Below are 20,122 nucleotides of genomic sequence, written 5' to 3'. Positions count from 1 at the left end.
ATTCACCCATTCGAAGCGTTGCATGGTTGCTTCACCAAGCTTACTCCTGAGTAACGTGCACCTCGGAGCCAACCGTTTTTTCTGTACTAAAACCTCATTATTCAGGTTAAATTGCCGCGTCGGCACTTTCCGATAACTATGTGGGTTTTGGGTTGCAGTTTGGGCACTCGGTCTCGAAAAGGTTCGCCATCCCTGGTTTATATGGATTTTTTCTTAAACTTTGCTTCGGCAGCAGCGTCTGCACCCCAAAGGTCTTCACTGTGTGTCTGAAGATAAGCTGCGGCAGCCATTTTTTTTGGGGTAGCCACCACATTACCAGTGCAATCCAGAACAGAATTACTCCAGTCTAAACCCACTGACTTGAATGAGCTTAGACTGGAGTAACTCTGCTCTAGAGTGCACCATATGTCAGAATGCCACAGGCCCCAAATTATGAGGGAACCCTGCTATAATTCATAGCAGGAGGGGGCCTCGCCATAGGTAGTGATCGTAATTCACAAAAAGAAGGCCCGTGGCTTTGGTGTGATTGGTGTTTGGAATATGCTGTCACAGGAGGTGGTGATGGCTACTAACCTGGATAGCTTTCAAAGGGGCTTGGACAGATTTATGGAGGAGAAGTCGATTTATGGCTACCAATCTTGATCCTCTTTGATCTGAGATTGCAAATGCCTTAGCAGACCAGGTGCTCAGGAGCAGCAGCAGCAGCAGAAGGCCATTGCTTTCACCTCCTGCCTGTGAGCTCCCAAAGGCACCTGGTGGGCCACTGCGAGTAGCAGAGAGCTGGACTAGATGGACTCTGGTCTGATCCAGCTGGCTTGTTATTATGTTCTTATGTTCTTATGGCTTGTAGTTCTAGTTAGGCAGGCACTAGGACCAGGCAGAGGATTCTAAAACGAAGACCGCCCAGCCCCTGGCGGATGAAGTTACAGTTCCACTTAGTTCTTTTGGTTGAAAAGGAAATAGTAGCAGAGAGCTGACTTTGCAGTCAAAAAGTTCATCCCTGTCTGAAATGAATGATCTGATCTGGGTGGCGGTCAAGTGCTAATGGTCAGGCAATGCAAGATGAAACTGGTCAATGCACAAATACAGGGAAATTACTTCGTCGTGCAAAATCAGTGATTCTCAGACCTGGATCCATCACTGCCACAGGGCCACCTATCTTGCACTTCTGGGTCTCTCTCTATTGATGTGGTTTTGAGTGACAGCAGGTGACGGAAATCGACGAAAACCGAGGCGATCGATGAAAAACCGAGTCAACTTTTTCGCCCAGGCAATCAACGAAAACCGAAACAAACGAAAAGTGAGGACGACGAAAACCGAGGTCCCACGGTTTACTTCTCAAGGTTCCCTGGGAGATGGGGAGGAATTGACCATTAAATCAAACTGACCTAACCTGAGAAGGGTTACTATTCACTGCAGTGGAGAAAATGGGAGATTACTTGTTTTTCTTTCTCCTCTAGGAGTAAGCCTATTTTCTTCAAGTTAATATTGCCCAATTTTCACTCCAAAAGGCCCTTCTTAATATAGTCCTTTAACTGTAGACATTGGCATCAGGATCCATTATGAGAGGCATAATGGATCCTTTTGCCAATCTCTACAGACTACAAATCTATATCTATGGATTTACGCCTAGAGGAGAAAGAAAAAACCTCACGTGAATTATAACGGCTTGCAAAAGAATCACTGAAATAAAAACCAAATCTGGAGATTTTATAGCCAAACAGCCTACATGCTTTCCTGTTGAGCGATATTAATAATATTTTGAGTTGTTACCGAGAGAACCAAGATAGAATTGTATCCCAATTTATTGTTGGTTGATATATTACTCATTTAGCGATTATAGGTACGCATTGGTGTAATTACTTTGGTTCTTTTTAACTGCAGATACCGGAATCTGTACCTGGGACCGTCCTCGGGCAGGGGTTCTTCTGTTGGCTACCCCCCCCCCAAAACAAACAAACAAACAAACAAACACTGGCATGAGAAACAGCCACAAATAAACATGGTTACGGTCTGCATCTGCTACCCTGAAAACTCAAGTCTTCAAGGGAGTCCAAAACAAATGCCGGGGCCCCTCACAGGAACCCATATTTGAAGGGCTACAAAGCTGTTGTTTAGCTAGTTCTGCATTTAAGATCTCACTACAGTACATACAAGAGAATTGTGTGCTGGCACAGAAGCTGTATAATTTTCCAGCAGGGTGAAATGTAGGAGGAGGAGGAGGAGGAAGAGGAGGAGGAGTTTAGATTTATACCTCACTTTTCTCTCCCGCAGCTTACAAGCTCCTTTTCCTCCCTCTCCCCACACCTTGTGGGGCAGGTGGGGCCGAGAGAGTTCTGAGAGAACTGTGACTGTCCCAAGGTCACCCAGCAGGAATGGAGGAGTGCAGAAACACATCTGGTGCACCAGGTAAGTCTCTGTCACTCAGGTGGAGGAGTGGGGAATCAAACCCGGTTCTTTAGATTAGGATCCACCTGCTCTTAACCACTGCACCAAGCATTCTTGCGCAGGCGCCGAAACAAAGTCTGTGGTTTCCACGCTCCCAGTTCACACATGTGCATGCTGCTATCAGGCACCGGCCATGAATATCCCAAGAACCTCTGGTACAGGAGCCTGCAACCTGCGGCTCTCCAGATGTTCGTGGACTACAATCCCCATCAGCCCCTGCCAGCATGGCCAATTGGAGAGCCGCAAGTTGCAGACCCCTGCTCTGGTATATTTAAAAAATAAGAGCAAGAATGTCATGGTTCTACTGCAAAATTATACCAACAACAAACTGATTTAATGGTTGTGGCTTCCCCCTGCAGAGATTCTTCCTGTAGATGTTCAGTAAGAGGTTCCCAGCTCTGAACTACAATTCCCAGATTCCCTTGCATACAAATCCCAGATTCCCTTGCATGCAAAGTCATAATTTATTCGTCTGTAGTGTAAACATGCAGACTTTTTATTGGCTTCTCCTAACCATATGAGATTTATTTCCTGCATGTTCCAGAGGCTGCATACATCGATAGAGAACACAGGGCAGAGTGCAAGCTATCAGCCAAGCAGTCCTGCGTTCGAATCTCACACCAGCCCTACATTCATTGGGCAGTGTTCAGTATGCGACTCTCCTTCTTCCTTGGCCCTTCGCTTCTCAGCAATATAATACTGGTCTACATGTGTATGCAGTGGTGGGATCCAAAAATTTTAGTAACAGGTTCCCCTGGTGGTGGGATTCAAACTGTGGCGTAGCGCCAATGGGGCTGGGCGGGGCATGACGGGGCGTGGCCAGGCATTCCTGGGCGGGGCTGTGGCAAGGACGCAGCCGCTGCGCTGGTCCTTGGGCGGGAAACGAATGCACGCAGGCGCAGGCTGCCACGCACGCCGGTGCACCTCCTGCTAGACTGCTTCAAGTTCTGCGCGCTACTGCTGAGAGGAGGGGCGTAACTAAGGCAAAAATCACGTGGCAAAATCATCCATTAGTAACCCCCTCTCGGCACACACAAATAATTAGTAACCTACTCTCGGGAACCTGTGAGAACCTGCTGGTATGATGTAAAGCAGTTGAGAATACATGTTAAACTGTCTTATATGCCATTAAAGGTTAAAATGAAAATGAAAAAAATGTTAAACTGTCCAAGCTTCTTAAAACTCCATCTATTTATGCTACTATAGTTAGGAAGCCCCAGCAATGAATTCTTGATAAACCGGCTTCAGAACAAACTGCATCATTTATCCCTCGTTGTAAGACCCACACCTGGCTAATAATCCAAGATACAGCAGGTGATTTTCATGAGGGGACGCCAGGGACAGCAAATAGTGCTCTGACCATTGAGACATACTCTCCTTGGCATGAGACAAGCACCAGAACTGGGGAAGGCGAAGGAACAGGGAAAATAGATTGCAAAAAAACAATTGGAACTGAAGAAGGAGGAGGAGGAGGAGGAGGAGGAGGAGGAGGAGTTAGGATTTCTACCCCACCTGTATCTCCTGTAAGGAGACTCAAGGTGGCTTACAAGCTCCTTTCCTTTCCTCTCCCCACAACAGACACCTTGTGAAGTAGGTGGGGCTGAGAGAGTTCAGAGAGAACTGTGACTAACCCAAGGTCACCCATCCAGAATATTGGAGTGCGGAAACACATCTGGTTTATCAGATAAGCCTCTGCCACTCAAGCAGCAAGGTTTGGCAGTTCGCCTTAGTCCGATCCACAGATCGGGCCGAGATGAGCTGATTTGGAGGCACTTGGAGGGCCAAGGGCCTGAGCGTGCCCCTCCGAACTCTGTGCAATCTGAACTTGCGGTAATATCTGAGATTCTTGGATGCGTTTTTATTTTTTGTGTTTTTGCGTTTTGGCCTGCAGGGAGCGCATTTTTAGAGATATCCGCACCAAAGTTTAGGAATATAATCAGGAGACTATCCTGATGATACCTCCCAAGTTTGGTGCAGTTTGGTTCAGGGGGTCCAAAGTTATGGATCCCCAAAGGGGTAGCTCCTATCCCCCATTGTTTCCAATGGGACCTAAGGAGATGGGGGCTGCACCTTTGAGGATCCATAACTTTGCCCCCCCCAGAACCAAACTGCACCAAACCTGTCATCAGGACAGTCTCCTGAAGATCCCCTGAAATTTTGGTGCTGATAGCTTAACAATTGCACCACTGACAGGCACCCCCAGAAATTTGCCCGAGAATCTTACTTCTGCATTGATTTTTTTCCATTGATGTCAATGGGGAATTTCTGACGCAGCCTGTGGGGTGCACATTTCTGAAGGCACTGTCACGAAGCTTTCCGGGGATCTTCAGGAGACTGTCCTGATGACACCCTCCAAGTCTGGCAAAGTTTGGTTCAGGGGCTCCAAAGGTATGGACCCTCAAAGAGGCAGCCCCCGAAATGTGAAACAACACCCAAAAAATAAAAACGCAGGAGCATGCCCCGGAAAATTCCTGGGCCCTGGGCAGCTGCCCACATTGCCCAGTGGACATTACGCCACTGCTGTTCACCACCTCTTGCCTTGAATGCCCTACCAGGTCTTCAAAAGCTGGGTGTGACTTGGTGGTATTTTCCACCATCGCTGGACAAGTTGCATTCTTGTAGGCAAACACCGAACAAGTCACGAAAGGGACCGACTCAGCTAAAATCTATGAGACAGGAGGACACTGGAAGAGTATCCGGGGCTGCACCAATTCCTCTCCTGTCTCTGCACCCCCATGCACTCCCCCTGCCCCCATGTTGGCAAAACCCACACATTTAGAGGATGCAGTGTCTCTCGGTTAATGCAGGATCCTGCCCTCTGGCCTGGCACGACCCAGCCTGATCCCCAAAGTAAACTCTCTTCACCCACGCCACGAAAGCGGGCAATTGCTACTCTCACCGCTTTTGAAACCTTCACCCATCTGGGGGGCTGGGGTAGACAGAGGAGGCCCGAATTCACATTCAGAAAGAAGAAAAAAGAGGAAAGAAAAGCCGCTGGCAAAAACTCACCTGCCTTCAGCGCCGAGGCTCCAACAACCGGAGATCCGGACCCCCAAACAGAGGGGGGATCTGTTCATCTCCCCCACCCAGTTGAAGAAGGGGCTGGCACGTAACTGGAAAGACTTCAGGCGGGCTTTGCTCAGGGCAAATTTATCTCATGTGTGTCAACTTTGCCTGAGGGGGTCCCACTATAGCTTCCATGCAAACACCCGAGGTGAGTTGTCCCCGTTATTTGCGGGGCTCTCGGGGACAACCAGGGGCGCAACAGGGGCTTCGGAGAGCCCGAAAGGTTGGCGTGCCGCGCGATGGCCGAGGGAAAGGGGGGGAAAAAGAGAAGCGACCGCAAAACGCCAGAGTAGTCAACACGCTTAAGAGGGGAGCTTAACCCGGAGATTATGTTCATTACCTGATATTAATAGCACCGACTTTGGAAAGCGAGGAGCCGGCTCGGAGCGGTCCCTCCGGCTGGCAAGAGGCCACCCTCAGCTGCCTCTGACATTCAGGAGGGGTCCTGGGTTTGCTGGAGAAACAAGAACGGGCGCTCAGGGCATTCTCCGCCCTGCCAATGGGCACCCCCCTCCCCAGCTATGCAAAGCCACCCCTAAAAGTCCTCCTATTGGTAAGGAGAAACAGAAGAGGCGGGAATCGAACCTATGACCCTTTGGCATGCAAAGTAGATGCTCCCCCAGTTAAGCCACAGGCCTGCCCAGAGTCAGGAGTGGCGCCTGACCCCTCCTGCCCACAGACAAAAAGATGCCGAGGGACACATCTGGGATGAAGGGGGTGTTACTGGGTCTCTAATGAGAGCAGCAGTGGCGTAGTGGTTAAGAACAGGTGCATTCTAATCTGGAGGAACCGGGTTTGATTCCCCGCTCTGCCACTTGAGCTGTGGAGGCTTATCTGGTGAACCAGATTAGCTTGGGCACTCCAACACACGCCAGCTGGGTGACCTTGGGCTGGTCACAGTTCTTCGGAGCTCTCTCGGCCCCACCCACCTCACAGGGTGTTTGCTGTGGGGGCGGGGAAGGGCAAGGAAATTGTAAACCACCTCGAGTCTCCTTTCAGGAGAGAAAGGGGGGATATAAATCCAAACTCCTCCTCCTCCTCTTCTTCCTCTTCCTCTTCTTCTGTTTTCTATGCACTTTGCAATATAGATAAGAACATAAGAACATAAGAACTAGCCTGTTGGATCAGACCAGAGTCCATCTAGTCCAGCACTCTGCTACTCGCAGTGTCCCACCAGGTGCCTTTGGGAGCTCACATGCAGGATGTGAAAGCAATGGCCTTCTGCTGCTCTGCTCCTGAGCACCTGGTCTGCTAAGGCATTTGCAAACTGAGATCAAGGAGGATCAAGATTGGGAGCCATAGATCGACTTCTCCTCCATAAATCTGTCCAAGCTCTTTTTAAAGATAACTAGGCTGTCCCTGGTGGGGCTCCGGAATGGAGGAGGGAGGGATGGAGGCCGTGAGCGCAGCCCAGTAGGAGGCTATCACTTTGGCCTTGGGACGCTCCTTCCCCAAAACAAAGCCTTTCACACATCAGTTTTCCCACATTCTTTAGGAAGATGGGAGGGGGGATTGCCAAGGAGTCGAAAGAGAATAAATATGATTAAAAACCAGGATCGCCAGAACTGGCTTTCCGACAGTGGCGTAGCACCAAGGGGGACATGTTTCACTCGCAGTCACTGTGGTGGGTGGCCCTAGGTCAATGGTGGCGAACCTTTGGCACTCCAGATGTTATGGACTACAATTCCCATCAGTCCCTGCCAGCATGGCCAATTGGGCGGGCTGGCAGGGGCTGATGGGAATTGTAGTCCATAACATCTGGAGTGCCAAAGGCTCGCCACCACGGCCCTAGGTCTCCCTGTGATCCCACTAACCCAGCGGTTCTCAACCTGTGGGTCGCGACCCCTTTGGGGGGGTCGAACGAACACTTTCACAGGGGTTGCCTAAGACACTCTGCATCAGTGTTCTTCATCTGTAAAATGGATAAATGTTAGGGTTGGGGGTCACCACAACATGAGGAACTGTATTAAACGGTCGCAGCATTAGGAAAGTTGAGAACCACTGCCCTAACCTGAGATTCTCCCGCTGCCAAGCAAGAGGTCATGAGCAGGAGACGCTACATCTCCCGCTGCCAAGCAAGAGGTCATGAGCAGGAGACGCTGAGGGCTTGCAGCAGTGGCGTAGGAGGTTAAGAGCAGGTGCATTCTAATCTGGAGAAACCGGGTTTGATTCCCTTCTCTGTTGCCTGGAGGCTTCTCTGGGGAATTCAGGTTGGCCTGGGCACTCCCACACACGCCAGCTGGGTGACCTTGGGCTAGTCACAGCTTCTCGGAGCTCTCTCAGCCCCACCCACCACACAGGGTGTTTGTTGGGAGGGGGGAAGGGCAAGGAGATTGTCAGCCCCTTTGAGTCTCCTGCAGGAGAGAAAGGAGAGATATAAATCCAAACTCCTCCTCCTCCTCCTCCTCCTCCTCCTCCTTGCAGGAGTCTGTTCCAGGAAAGCCAGGAGATTGTCGAAGGCCTTCACGGCCGGAACCACTAGAGTGTTGTGGGTTTTCTCCTGAAAGGGGAAAACACTACTGGAACATGGCCATACAACTCGGAAAACCCACAACACTCTGAAGCCAAGAGACTTCGGCCCCCCCCCCCCCCCCCGAGCCAACTAAGAATAGTTTCCTTCTCCAACTCGCTCCGTGCTTCTACCTACTCAGCAAGTCCATGGCATGTTGGCCTCTGGAGGTAAGTTATACAATCTTATGACCCAAGCTTGTTATGGAAAACAAACTCTGATGCAAACACTGGATACCCAGAAGACCCAAAGAGAGAAAGGGAGGGGGAGAAAGAGACAGCGCCTTATAAAAACAGCACGGCAGGGTTTCCATATGATCTTGAATAATCTGAAGATTACGGAAACATAAGAGGGGCGCTTAATGCGAAACGCAAAACACAAACGTGCATGACACACACGTCCCCAAAAAGGGCACGAACAAGTGAATTAGTCACACATCAACTACAGAAAATTCCATACAACAATGAATAAAGTCAGAGGGATCCTGTTCTATGGGACAGTACTTTGCTATCACACGGAATCCTTTGGGACTTATAACCAGTTCGCCTACCTGTGATTCTGTTCCTTATTGTTGTAATATGGAATTTTCTGTGTGTGGTGTGTTAAACTACTTCACTACTTCATGCACTTTTTTGGGGGGTGGTGGTGGTATACATATTAGTGTTTTGTGTTTCACATGAGACACAATATAGTCTGCATTCTTGTATTCCCGCCTTTGTTTCGGTGTAGTAGGTTCTCTTTTGTTCCCCGTAATCGACAACTACCGTGGGCATCTTGCTCCGGAGACCGAGGTCACCAAAAGATTTGAAGCAAAGCGTTGCCAGCACGCTGCTTAGCACCCAATCCTATTTCTCCTTTCCAGTGGAATTGGATGAGACGGCAGATATTTGGCAATGGGTGTTGGACTGGACGAGGGCCAACGAGCAGATGCTCGTGGCAAGCAAGACTGAAAAGTTATTGGATCGCTGATACACAGCCGAGGTTTGAGAAATCAGCCGGGTGGACATTGGGTTGAGCCCTCCCTCGAAGCCAGGAGTAGCTCCTAGGTCTTTTCTCTATGACATGCCTTAGAATCATAGAGTTGGAAGAGAACAGAAAGGCCATCAAGTCCAACCCCCTGCAATCAGTGGTGGGATCCAAAAATTTTAGTAACAGGTTCCCATGGTGGTGGGATTCAAACTGTGGCGTAGCGCCAATGGGGCTGGGCGGGGCACAATGGGGGCGTGGCCGGGCATTCCGGGGGCGGGGCATTCCTGGACGGGGCTGTGGCAAGGACGCAGCCGCTGCGCCGGTCCTTGGGCAGGAAACGAATGCACGCAGGCGCAGGCTGCCACGCACGCCTGGGCACCTCCTGCTAGACTGCTTCAAGTTCTGCGCGCTACTGCTGAGAGGAGGGGCGTAACTAAGGCAAAAATCACGTGGCAAAATCACCCATTAGTAACCCCCTCTCGGCACACACAAATAATTAGTAACCTACTCTCGGGAACCTGTGAAAACCTGCTGGATCCCACCTCTGGCTGCAATGCAGGAATACACAATCCTGACAGATGGCCATCCAACCTCTCTTTAAAAACCTCCAAAGGAGAAGACTCCACCACACTCCGAGGTAGTGCATTCCACTTTCAATCAGCCCTGACGGTCAGGAAGTTTTTCCTGATGTTTAGGTGGAATCTCTTTTCCTTCACCTTGAACCCATGACTCCTGGTCCTAGTCTCTGGAGCCACAGAAAACAAGCTTGCTCCCTCGCCAACACGACATCCCTTCAAATATCTAAACAGGGCTATCATATCGCCCCTTAACCTTCTCTGTGCCAAACTGAACATACCCAGCTCCGTAAGTCTCTCTTTATAGGGCATGGATTCCAGACCTTTGAGCATTTTGGTTGCCCTCCTATGGATCTGTTCCAGCTTGTCAATGCCCTTCTTGAATTGTGGTGCCCAGAACTGGACACAATATTTCAGGTGAGGACTAACCAATGCAGAATAGAATCCTTGTAATATATTGTACAAATTGCATCTAAAAGAGTACACAACACAAACCACTCAGTGACAGTTTTTCCCTAGCTCCGTATAGCCCCTTCCGCACACGCAAAATGATGCGTTTTCAAACCACTTTTGCAACTGTTTGCAAGTGGATCTTGCTATTCCGCACAGCTTCAACGAGCACCGAAAGCAGTTTGAAAGTGCATTATTCTGCATGTGCGGAATGAGCCTATGAGATAGAATTTGACAGAATTTGAAAAGGGACACTGTATTCTCTCTCGCAAAAAGATGTTAGCAGACTGCATATCCCTCCGCCACAGAACTCAACATGCCAGCCCTCCTTTGTTGTAGAATGCTCCGCTTGCGTCCTTGCCCGCTTGAAAGTTTGATAACAAGTCATTCAATGAACTATAAAAGATTCAGTATAAAAGCGCTATGTTCAGTAATGCCCAAAAATAATGGTTTTTGACAAAGGAAGTCCGTAAAAAAAGAATAATTCTCATATTTGTTCGGGACTAGATTCTATTGTGGAAGCATACAATTTTCTTGACCGCTGCACCTCAACCGACTGTTCTATGAGACAGAGTATAACAGTAAAAAGCAGAAAAGCAAAACTATCCAATGAAACAAAACAGAAACCCAACATGACGAAGTCACTGAAAAACAGAAAGGAGACAGCCTGTTGTTTTAATTATTTGCTTCGTTTATACCCTGCTTTTGTCCTCAAAGTGGCTACCGTAATTATCCTCTCCTCCATTTTACCCTCACACCAACCCTTTGAGGTAGGCTAGACTAAGAGTCTACAACCGGCCCATGGTCATGCAGCAAGTTTCCACAGCGAGAGTCGGGACTGAAAACTGGGTCTCCCAGATCCTATTGTAGCCACTACAATAATCCTATTGTAGCCACTACAATAATCCTATTGTAGCCACTACAACTACTACAATAATCCTATGGTAGCCACTACAAGCCACTACAAGAATCCTATTGTAGCCACCACCGAAGAAATCTCAACGCAAATGGTTGAGAATCGGCATCGAGTTGCGAGAGGGCTGGACTGGGATTCGAGAGACTCGAGTTCGAATCCCCGCCCTGCCACAAAGCTTGCAGGGGGATCTTGGGTCTGGCCCCGCCTTTCTTAGCCCAACAGTCCTGACACTTATAGAATGACAGACTCCACAGTCACTTTTCTGGAGTCCCGCTGGACAAAACTGTTTTGCCAGATTCAACAGGAAGGCTGCAACATTTTCACGGTCCCTCCGTCTCTATCTTCCCCTGTATAGAGTTTATGACCGTCCCTCGCTTCTTTCCTTCAGCACAACAGGATGGTTCCGCTGCCCTCTTGTGGCCAAAACCCCCCCCCGGCAGCCGTCCGAAATTGCAAATAAACACCACAGGCCTTTTCTGCAGCAAAAAACCCGCTTACTTTCGGTTCCTGTACAAAAAATGCAGACTCACAGTAGCCTGATAAGAAGGAAACGCCAGCCCTGATAAGGGAGAAACGAACAAGCTAGCTGTCCGGCTAGAATGGGAGAAAAGGAGGGCCGGCTTTTGAAAACAAACCGAGGCTGTAATTTTGAAGGCTTATGGTCTAGAGCAGGGGTAGGGAACCTGCGGCTCTCCAGATGTTCAGGAACTACAATTCCCATCAGCCCCTGCCAGCATGGCCATGTGGCCATGCTGACTGGGGCTGATGGGAATTGTAGTTCCTGAACATCTGGAGAGCCGCAGGTTCCCTACCCCTGGTCTAGAGCAGTGGTGGCGAACCTATGGCACGGGTGCCAGAGGTGGCACTCAGAGCCCTCTCTGTGGGCACTCGCAAACAGAGTGCTCCCCCACCCGCCACATCTAGGCTGGCCTGGGCCACTGGGCTCGATTATTAGCATTAAACCTAAGATCTAGTTTTGGGGAAGCAGAATAAATACCCTGTTAAGCGCTGTTAACCCCCACTGATTTTCATGCGAAGAACTAAAGCGCGATCCTTTACCTGGGAGTAAGCTCGGTTGCTGGCAATGGGGCTTGCTTCTGAGTAAACCCTCCTAGGATCGTGATTCACCCGTTGGAAGAGTTGCACGGTTGCTCCAAAGCAAAGCCACCGACTACCACCAAGCTTACTCCTGAGTAACGCACGCCTTGGAGCCAACCGTTCTTTCTAAACTAAAACCTCAGTATTCAGGTTAAATTGCCGTGTTGGCACTTTGTGATAAATAAGTGGGTTTGGGGTTGCAATTTGGGCACTCTGTCTCGAAAAGGTCTGCCATCACTGGTCTAGAGAGGTGGCTAGTTCTCATTAAATGTCTGGGCTGAACCCCCAGAAGACAAGTTCAGGGCACACAAAACCCAATCTTTCTCCTGTACCAAAAAAAAAACACAACAGCACAAAATCAGGGAGAAAGCTAGTGTGCAAGATTTTGCCCTGAGGTCCAAATGTCTACATGCGTGGAGTTTCTTTGTTTTAGGGTTGGCAAATTGGCAACTCCGGTTTGTGAGATTCCTGTAGATTTAGGGTTCGGAACCTGGGGAGGTAATGCCACAGAGTCCCACGATCCAAAATGGCCATTTCCATTATGGAAACCATGTCTTTATGGAGACCAGTTGTCATTCTGGGAGATATCTAGGCCCTACCTGGAGATTGGCAACCAGACTTTATTTGGAAGGGGATCCAAATCATGTGCATTCCTACATCCAGATACGGGATTATCATCTCAGCAAAAATTCACCATTTAAAGTATCTACAGCCCCTCCGTAGTTTTGGGGGAAGAGAGTGCACCACTCAGTTCTCCAGAGGGCGAGAAGGAAGTGCTCTTTGCTACCCAAACTGCCTGTTGCCTTTGACCCACCTTATCTTCACAACAACCCTGCGAGGTAGCTGGTTGTGGGTTTTCCGGGCTGTGTGGCCGTGGTCTGGTAGATCTTGTCCCTAACGTTTGGCCTGCATCTGTGGCTGGCGTCTTCTGAGGTGTATGCGATACACCTCTGAAGACGCCAGCCACAGATGCAGGCCAAACGTTAGGGACAAGATCTACCAGACCACGGCCACACAGCCCGGAAAACCCACCACAGCCAGCTGAATCTGGCCGTGAAAGCCTTCGACAATACCTGTGAGGTAGGCCACTGATCTAAGGTCACCCAGCAAGTAGCTGCTACATATATATTCTATACAATTTAAAATTTTTAAAAAAGAAACTTCTCCCATCCCATCATCAATAGGCTGTTTACTACACAGAATCGGAGTACGGCCTCTGAGTACGGGAAATGCTCCTGTTGCTGTACAACTTTTCCCACCGTTCAAACTGCAATGCATTGTTGCTAAGGTGGGGGGTTGGGGGGGGGATGAATGTCCCCGGGGAGGGGGGGCAGCTGGGATTTGGACCTTTGCCTGGAATGCAGGCTCATTAACGCCACAGATTACACACACACACACACACACACACACTGCACTCCTTAGCACATTCGGTTCTTCTTTGGGCGCTTTGTAATATATACCACCCTGCCCACTTCGCAGGGTCGTTGTGAGGCTAAGACAACTGCTCTGGACTCCTCCGAATGAAAGGTCGGGCTGGAAACACAGGAAAATAATTGGCTCTCTTCTGAACTGTTTTCCGCGTGCCTGGAACTTGATCCACTTTGGAGATTAACATTCTGGTGGGGGTGGGACGGAGGAAAGAATCACTCATTTAACCTGTTCTGGACAAAATCCTTCCGTTTCCTTTCCTCTTTGTTACACACCAGGGCAGCTCTTCAAAACTAATCAACCCCCCCCCTCCCACAAGTCTCAATAAACACATAAAGTTTATTATACTGAACCTGAGTGTTGGTTTATCAAGGTGAGTAATAGGGTGTTGTGGGTTTTCCAGGTTGTATGGCCGTGTTCCAGTAGCATTTTCTCCTGACGTTTCGCCTGCATCCGTGGCCAGCCACAGATGCAGGCGAAACGTCAGGAGAAAAAGCTACTGGAACACGACCAGAGGTGGGATCCAGCAGGTTCTCACAGGTTCCCGAGAGTAGGTTACTCATTATTCGTGTGTGCCGAGAGGGGGTTACTAATTGGTGATTTTGCCACGTGATTTTTGCCTTAGTTACGCCCCTCCTCTCAGCAGTAGCGTGCAGAACTTGAAGCAGTCTAGCAGGAGGTGCACCGGCGTGTGTGGCAGCCTGCGCGCATTCGTTTCCCACCCAAGGACCGGCGCAGCGGCTGCGTCCTTGCCACAGCCCCCTCGCTTCCAGGAATGCCCTCGCCGAATGCCGCCCCCCCCGCCTCGAATGTCTCCCGCCCAGCCCCATTGGCGCTACGCCAGTTTGAATCCCACCACCATGGGAACCTGTTACTAAAATTTTTGGATCCCACCACTGAACACGACCATACATGTTCATGGACTACAAATCCCATCAACCCAATTGGCCATGCTGGCAGGGGCTGATGGGAATTATAGTCCATGAATATCTGGAGAGCTGCAGGTTGCAGACCCTTGCACTTGTATTCGCATGAGTAGGAGGAGCACTTATATCTTCCAGATACAGGGATTGTTACTCTCTCATCAGCCTCCCCTGCCAGCAATGGAGACAGCAGGGGCTGATGGAAATTGTAGTCCATAACATCTGGAGTGCCAAAGGTTCGCCACCACAACACTATACCATGCTGGCTCTCTGGAAATGCTGGGGATTTGGTCATTTGTCTTTCTTCCTTTGGGGCAAATTACAATTGGGGGGGCGTGTGTTTGGGATGGGAAATGCTGTTTTGTGGGAGAGGGGAGGAAACAAAGCAATGCATTTGTTCCTCCATGGGGACAAGAGGAACGGGCAGAGCTCTTGGGTTTCAGGACAAGATATCTTTAGGGTGAATTTAGGGAAATCCACGAGGGGTCATGCAACCCTTCGCACGCAGCATTCAAAAGGGATTTTACAGGTACGCATGCAACAGGGTAGAAACATCAAGTCCCGGCAGGTTTTATACCTCCCCAAAGACTAACCCCGGCTGTGTGTTACGGCGAAAATGAAAAGCTGACTTTGTGCTAGCTCGATAGACGTGGGCTGATGTTTTTTGAACAACAGAGATGGCCGTTCCGCCAGTTGACTTGTGGCCGAGGCAGACCGATCCATGCATTATGCAGAGGCGATTTGAGCCAATAAAGGTTTTGACTGAACTCATATTGAGCACACAAAAAGAAGAGCATAAATGCAGATGAGATCATGGCCGTTGAAAGAGAAACATGAGAGGTCCGTTGGGGAAATCCTGCAGAGAAGTCCAATTTGCTTATGCAGATTTCTGGCCCATCCTATTTCAACTGTTTATTCGTAGTAAGAACAAGCAATATACAACCACGGGGCGCACGGTTCTGGCTTCCCAGATGCTCTGCATTCCTTCGGCAAAGACCTCCTCATCTTACTGGCCTACGTAAGAGAGGTTTTCTCCCTCACCAGATCCATCTTCCCCATTATTACAGCAGCTGCACGGATCGTCCAGTGTTTTCATTTTCAACACTTCCTCCTCAGCTGTTGGAATATTTATGACCATTCCATGACACTACAGTACCTCAGCCAAGAAGAAGAAGAAGAGTTTGGATTTATATCCCCCCTTTCTCTCCTGCAGGAGACTCAAGGGGGCTGACAATCTCCTTGCCCTTCCCCCCTCACAACAAACACCCTGTGAGGTAGGTGGAGCTGAGAGAGCTCCGAGAAGCTGTGACTAGCCCAAGGTCACCCAGTTGGCGTGTGTGGGAGTGCACAGGCTAATCTGAATTCCCCAGAGAAGCCTCCACAGCTCAGGCGGCAGAGCTGGGAATCAAACCCGGTTCCTCCAGATTACATACACGAGCTCTTAACCTCCTACGCCGCTGCTGCTCCTCCAAGAGATGAAGAGCCTCACAGAGACTTAAAAGGTTATAAAAAGCACCCCCCAAAATCTGTCCCCCTGCCTGCCCTCGCTCAAATGACCATCAAATGCCGGCGTAAGTAAAAAAAAGATAACAACTTTGGATTTATACCCCACTTTTCTCAATGGTAAGGAGACTCAAAGCGGCTTACAAGCTCCTTCCCTTCTCCTCCCCACAAGAGACACCTTGCGAGGCAGGTGGGGCTGAGAGAGTTCCGAGAGAACTGTGACTAGCCCAAGGTCACCCAGCAGGCTTCATGTGTAGGAGCAAGGAAACAAACCAGATAAGAGTCCGCCACTCTTGTGGAGGAGTGGGGAATCAAACCCAGTTCTCTCCAGAATACAGTCCACACTGGCTCTCCAAACCAACCCAGAGCCCTGTTCATAAGATCAAGAGACCCTTAACCCAAACGGACCGGGGCAGACTCTCCTACCCAAAACAAACCTACCGAGACACATCTCTAGTTTTTCTCCAGTTCCCCACGATCAGATTTTGGGGTTACCTGATTAAATCAGGGAAAAATGACCTAAGCCTTCATATAATGCATCATCCTTTGACAAGAATCACATGGGGGTTGCCAACTTTTTTATTGGCCTCTGTGGCTATGCTTCTAATGACTGGTGCTGGCCAGGAGAAACTCCCCGGAGACACAACCTGATTTCTACAGATTGACAGCTTTGGGTTTGTTTTGGGAAAGAATAATAAAAACAGCAACAATAATAATCCACCATTAAGTCACAACTAAGTCATAATTTAGGGCACTCCAGATAGGAGAGAAGAAGGTGGTCTATAAAGTTATGCATGGGGTAGAAAATGTTGACAGAGAGAAATTTTTCTCTCTTTCTCACAATACTAGAACCAGGGGGCGTTCATTGAAAATGCTGGGGGGAAGAATTAGGACTAATAAAAGGAAACACTTTTTCACGCAACGTGTGATTGGTGTTTGGAATATGCTGCCACAGGAGGTGGTGACGGCCACTCACCTGGATAGCTTTAAAAAGGGCTTGGGCAGATTTATGGAGGAGAAGTCGATTTATGGCTCCCAATCTTGATCCTCCTTGATCTCAGATTGCAAATGCCTTAGCAGACCAGGTGCTCGGGAGCAGCAGCAGCAGCAGCAGGCCATTGCTTTCCCATCCCGCATGTGAGCTCCCAAAGGCTCCTTGTGGGCCACTGCGAGTAGCAGAGTGCTGGACTAGATGGACTCTGCTCTGATCCAGCTGGCTTTTTCTTATGTTCTTATGTGGTTTGCCATTGCCTGCCTCTGCATCATGACCCTGGACTTCCTTGGTGGTTTCCCACCCAAGTACTAACGTGGGCTGACCCTGCTTAGCTTCCAAGATCTGGACTACCCAGGCTGGGTTATTACAACTTTGCAATAACAATAATAATAGCAATAATTATTTGGACGGATTCCATCCAAGTACTAACTACTTAGCTTCTGAGATCCAGCAAGATGAGGCTAGGCTGGGCTGCCATGCTGCTGGAATATAAAATCAATGTGATCCATTTAATACATTAATATTAATTTTCAGTAGTACATTAAAGAAACAAACAAGACTTCTCCCAAGGGAGCAAAAGCCATCATGGCGCTTTATGCCAGGAATCCACGGTCACTGATGTAAGAGCGACAGCCACAATCTTAAGATCATTGTTCTCCTCTGAAAAGGACCTCTAGACAACTTGAACACGCGGCATCAAATGCTATGACAGCTAAACAGAACCTCCTTGCTCAGGAGCAATCTACCCTTGAATGCTAAACCTTGAGGAACAGCGAGACATGGTGGCTAAATGAAACCTCCACGCTCAGGAGCAATCTACCCCTGAATGCCAAATGCTAAAGAACAAGTCAAATGGAACCTCCATGCTCAGGAGCAATCTACCTCCAAACGCCAAACGTTGAGGAACAAAAGCTGTTACCTGAAAGGAACGTCCATGCTCGGGAGCAATTTACTGCCAAATGCTGAGTGTTGAGGAATAAAAAGCCGTGACGGCTAAATGGAACCTCCATGCTTAGGAGCAATCTATCCCTGCATGCTAAATGCCGAGGAACGACAAGCCGTTGTGGCTAAATGGAACCTCCACGCTCAGGAGCAGTCTACCCCTGAATTCTAAATACTGAGCCTGCGCTTCGGGGGGAGCTCTTCGAGGCATGGGGCTCGTTGCAAAGAGCAGCCCCGTGCGAGCCTGTTGATCGCCCCGAGCGTTGCTAGTCAACTGCCTCCCCCCGCCTTCCCCTACCCAGCGAGCCGCGACAAAGCCCCGCGTGGCCCCCAGGAGTCTCCCCGTCGCCCCCCAGCCGGGCGGTGGCCGGAGTGTTACCTGTCGTCCCCCAGATCGCCCTCCTTCACCCCACGCCCCGCATCGGCGGCTGCAGCCATTGTCCGCCGCTCCATCAGCTGTTCAGCAGAGGGAGCGAAGCAGCCGGAGAAGCCCCGGCCGCGCCCCGAGGCTTCCTGGGAAATGTAGTTCGCCGAGGAGGCCACGGGCCCGCCCGCCAATGGCCCCTGGGCGCGCGAGCGGACTACAAGCCCTCGGAAGCGCTGCCGCGCTGCGCATGCTGGGAGTTGTAGTTTCTGGGGAAGGCTGGGCAGGAGGAGCAGGGGAAAGGAAACTGAAAGGTTTTGGGTTCTTGCAACGGGCGGCGGCCGGCCATGTTCCTTCGGGAAAAGATGCCCTTTGGCTCCCCCCGCCCTTCATTGCAAAACAGTGCAAATTGTGAGCTCTTGGGCATTGCAGACGGACCGCATGCAGAGAGAGAGAGAGAGAGATCTGGGCTGGTGGCCAAAAAAAGAGGGAAATCTCTTCCAGTCCTGAGTGAAGGGACGCTGTGGGCGTGCAGCGCCAGGCTCAGCACTCTTTCCTGGCTGGGAAGGAACGAACAGGTGTTGTCGAAGGCTTTCACGGCCGGATTCAACTGGTTGTGGTGGGTTTTCCGGGCTGTGTGGCCGTGGTCTGGTGGCTCTTGTTAAGAACATAAGAACAAACCAGCTGGATCAGACCAGAGTCCATCTAGTCCAGCTCTCTGCTACTCGCAGTGGCCCACCAGGTGCCTTTGGGAGCTCATGTGCAGGATGTGAAAGCAATGGCCTTCTGCTGCTGCTGCTGCCGAGCACCTGGTCTGCTAAGGCATTTGCAATGAGGATCAAGATTGGATCTCCTCCATAAATTAGATCTCCTCCATAAATCTGTCCAAGCCCTTTTTAAAGCTATCCAGGTGAGTGGCCATCACCACCTCCTGTGGCAGCATATTCCAAACACCAATCACACGTTGCGTGAAGAAGTGTTTCCTTTTATTAGTCCTAATTCTTCCCCCCAGCATTTTCAATGGATGCCCCCTGGTTCTAGTATTGTGAGAAAGAGATAAAAACTTCTCTCTGTCAACATTTTCTACCCCATGCATAATTTTATAGACTTCAATCATCTCCCCCCTCAGACGCCTCCTCTCCAAACTAAAGAGTCCCAAACGCTGCAGCCTCTCCTCATAAGGAAGGTGCTCCAATCCTTCAATCATCCTCGTTGCCCTTCTCTGCACTTTTTCTATCTCTTCAATATCCTTTTTGAGATGTGGTGACCAGAACTGAACACAGGACTCCCAAGTGCGGTCGCACCACGACTTTATATAACAACATTAAGAGTTCAGAATATCAGAATGAAAGAGAGGTTTCAGCTGACTCAGTGCTCCTGTGGGTAATGAGACCCGGTGTGCCAAGAACTGCTTTGGAGCTAGAGAGAAGTAATTTGTGGCTACACGGGCAGGAGTTCAGCCGTCCGGTTCGAGTGAGTCCCAGCTAAGCAACATGCATAGGGAAAGAAGAAGAAGAAGAAGAAGAAGAAGAAGAAGAAGAAGAAGAAGAAGAAGAAGAAGAGTTTGGATTTATATCCCCGCTTTCTCTCCTGCAGGAGACTAAAAGGGGCTGACAATCTCCTTGCCCTTCCCCCCCCCATCACAACAAACACCCTGTGAGGTAGGTGGGGCTGAGAGAGCTCCGAGAAGCTGTGACTAGCCCAAGGTCACCCAGCTGGCGTGTGTGGGAGTGCACAGGCTAATCTGAATTCCCCAGATAAGCCTCCACAGCTCAGGCGGCAGAGCTGGGAATCAAACCCGGTTCCTCCAGATTAGATACACGAGCTGTTAACCTCCTACGCCACTGCTGCAGGAGATACGCTAAGAAACTGAAGGGACGCAGGCCAAGATGGTTCCGTCTTGCTTAAACTGGGTTTGTCTGGCGAAGAGGAATCCC

The 20,122-nt window shown here is 49.8% G+C and overlaps 1 protein-coding gene across 1 annotated transcript in view; it reads right to left on the bottom strand.

The window, feature by feature from the left end:
• The window catches only part of UCKL1 (uridine-cytidine kinase 1 like 1), a 68,627-nt gene extending 50,353 nt beyond the window's left edge, over positions 1 to 18,274 (bottom strand). Inside the window, exons 1-2 of the mRNA XM_048497928.1 lie at positions 18,201 to 18,274; positions 5,855 to 5,968 (exon numbers count right to left, since the gene is read on the bottom strand). Coding sequence (XP_048353885.1) covers positions 5,855 to 5,968; positions 18,201 to 18,274 — 188 coding nt within the window. The remainder of the gene's footprint in view (positions 1 to 5,854; positions 5,969 to 18,200) is intronic.
• Between the last annotated feature and the right edge of the window lie 1,848 nt (positions 18,275 to 20,122).

This window comes from Sphaerodactylus townsendi, linkage group LG05 (genome assembly GCF_021028975.2).
Source record: "Sphaerodactylus townsendi isolate TG3544 linkage group LG05, MPM_Stown_v2.3, whole genome shotgun sequence".
NCBI lineage: Eukaryota > Metazoa > Chordata > Lepidosauria > Squamata > Sphaerodactylidae > Sphaerodactylus > Sphaerodactylus townsendi.
Note: the sequence above shows the minus strand (reverse complement) of the source record. Positions and strands in the feature narration are given on the sequence as shown.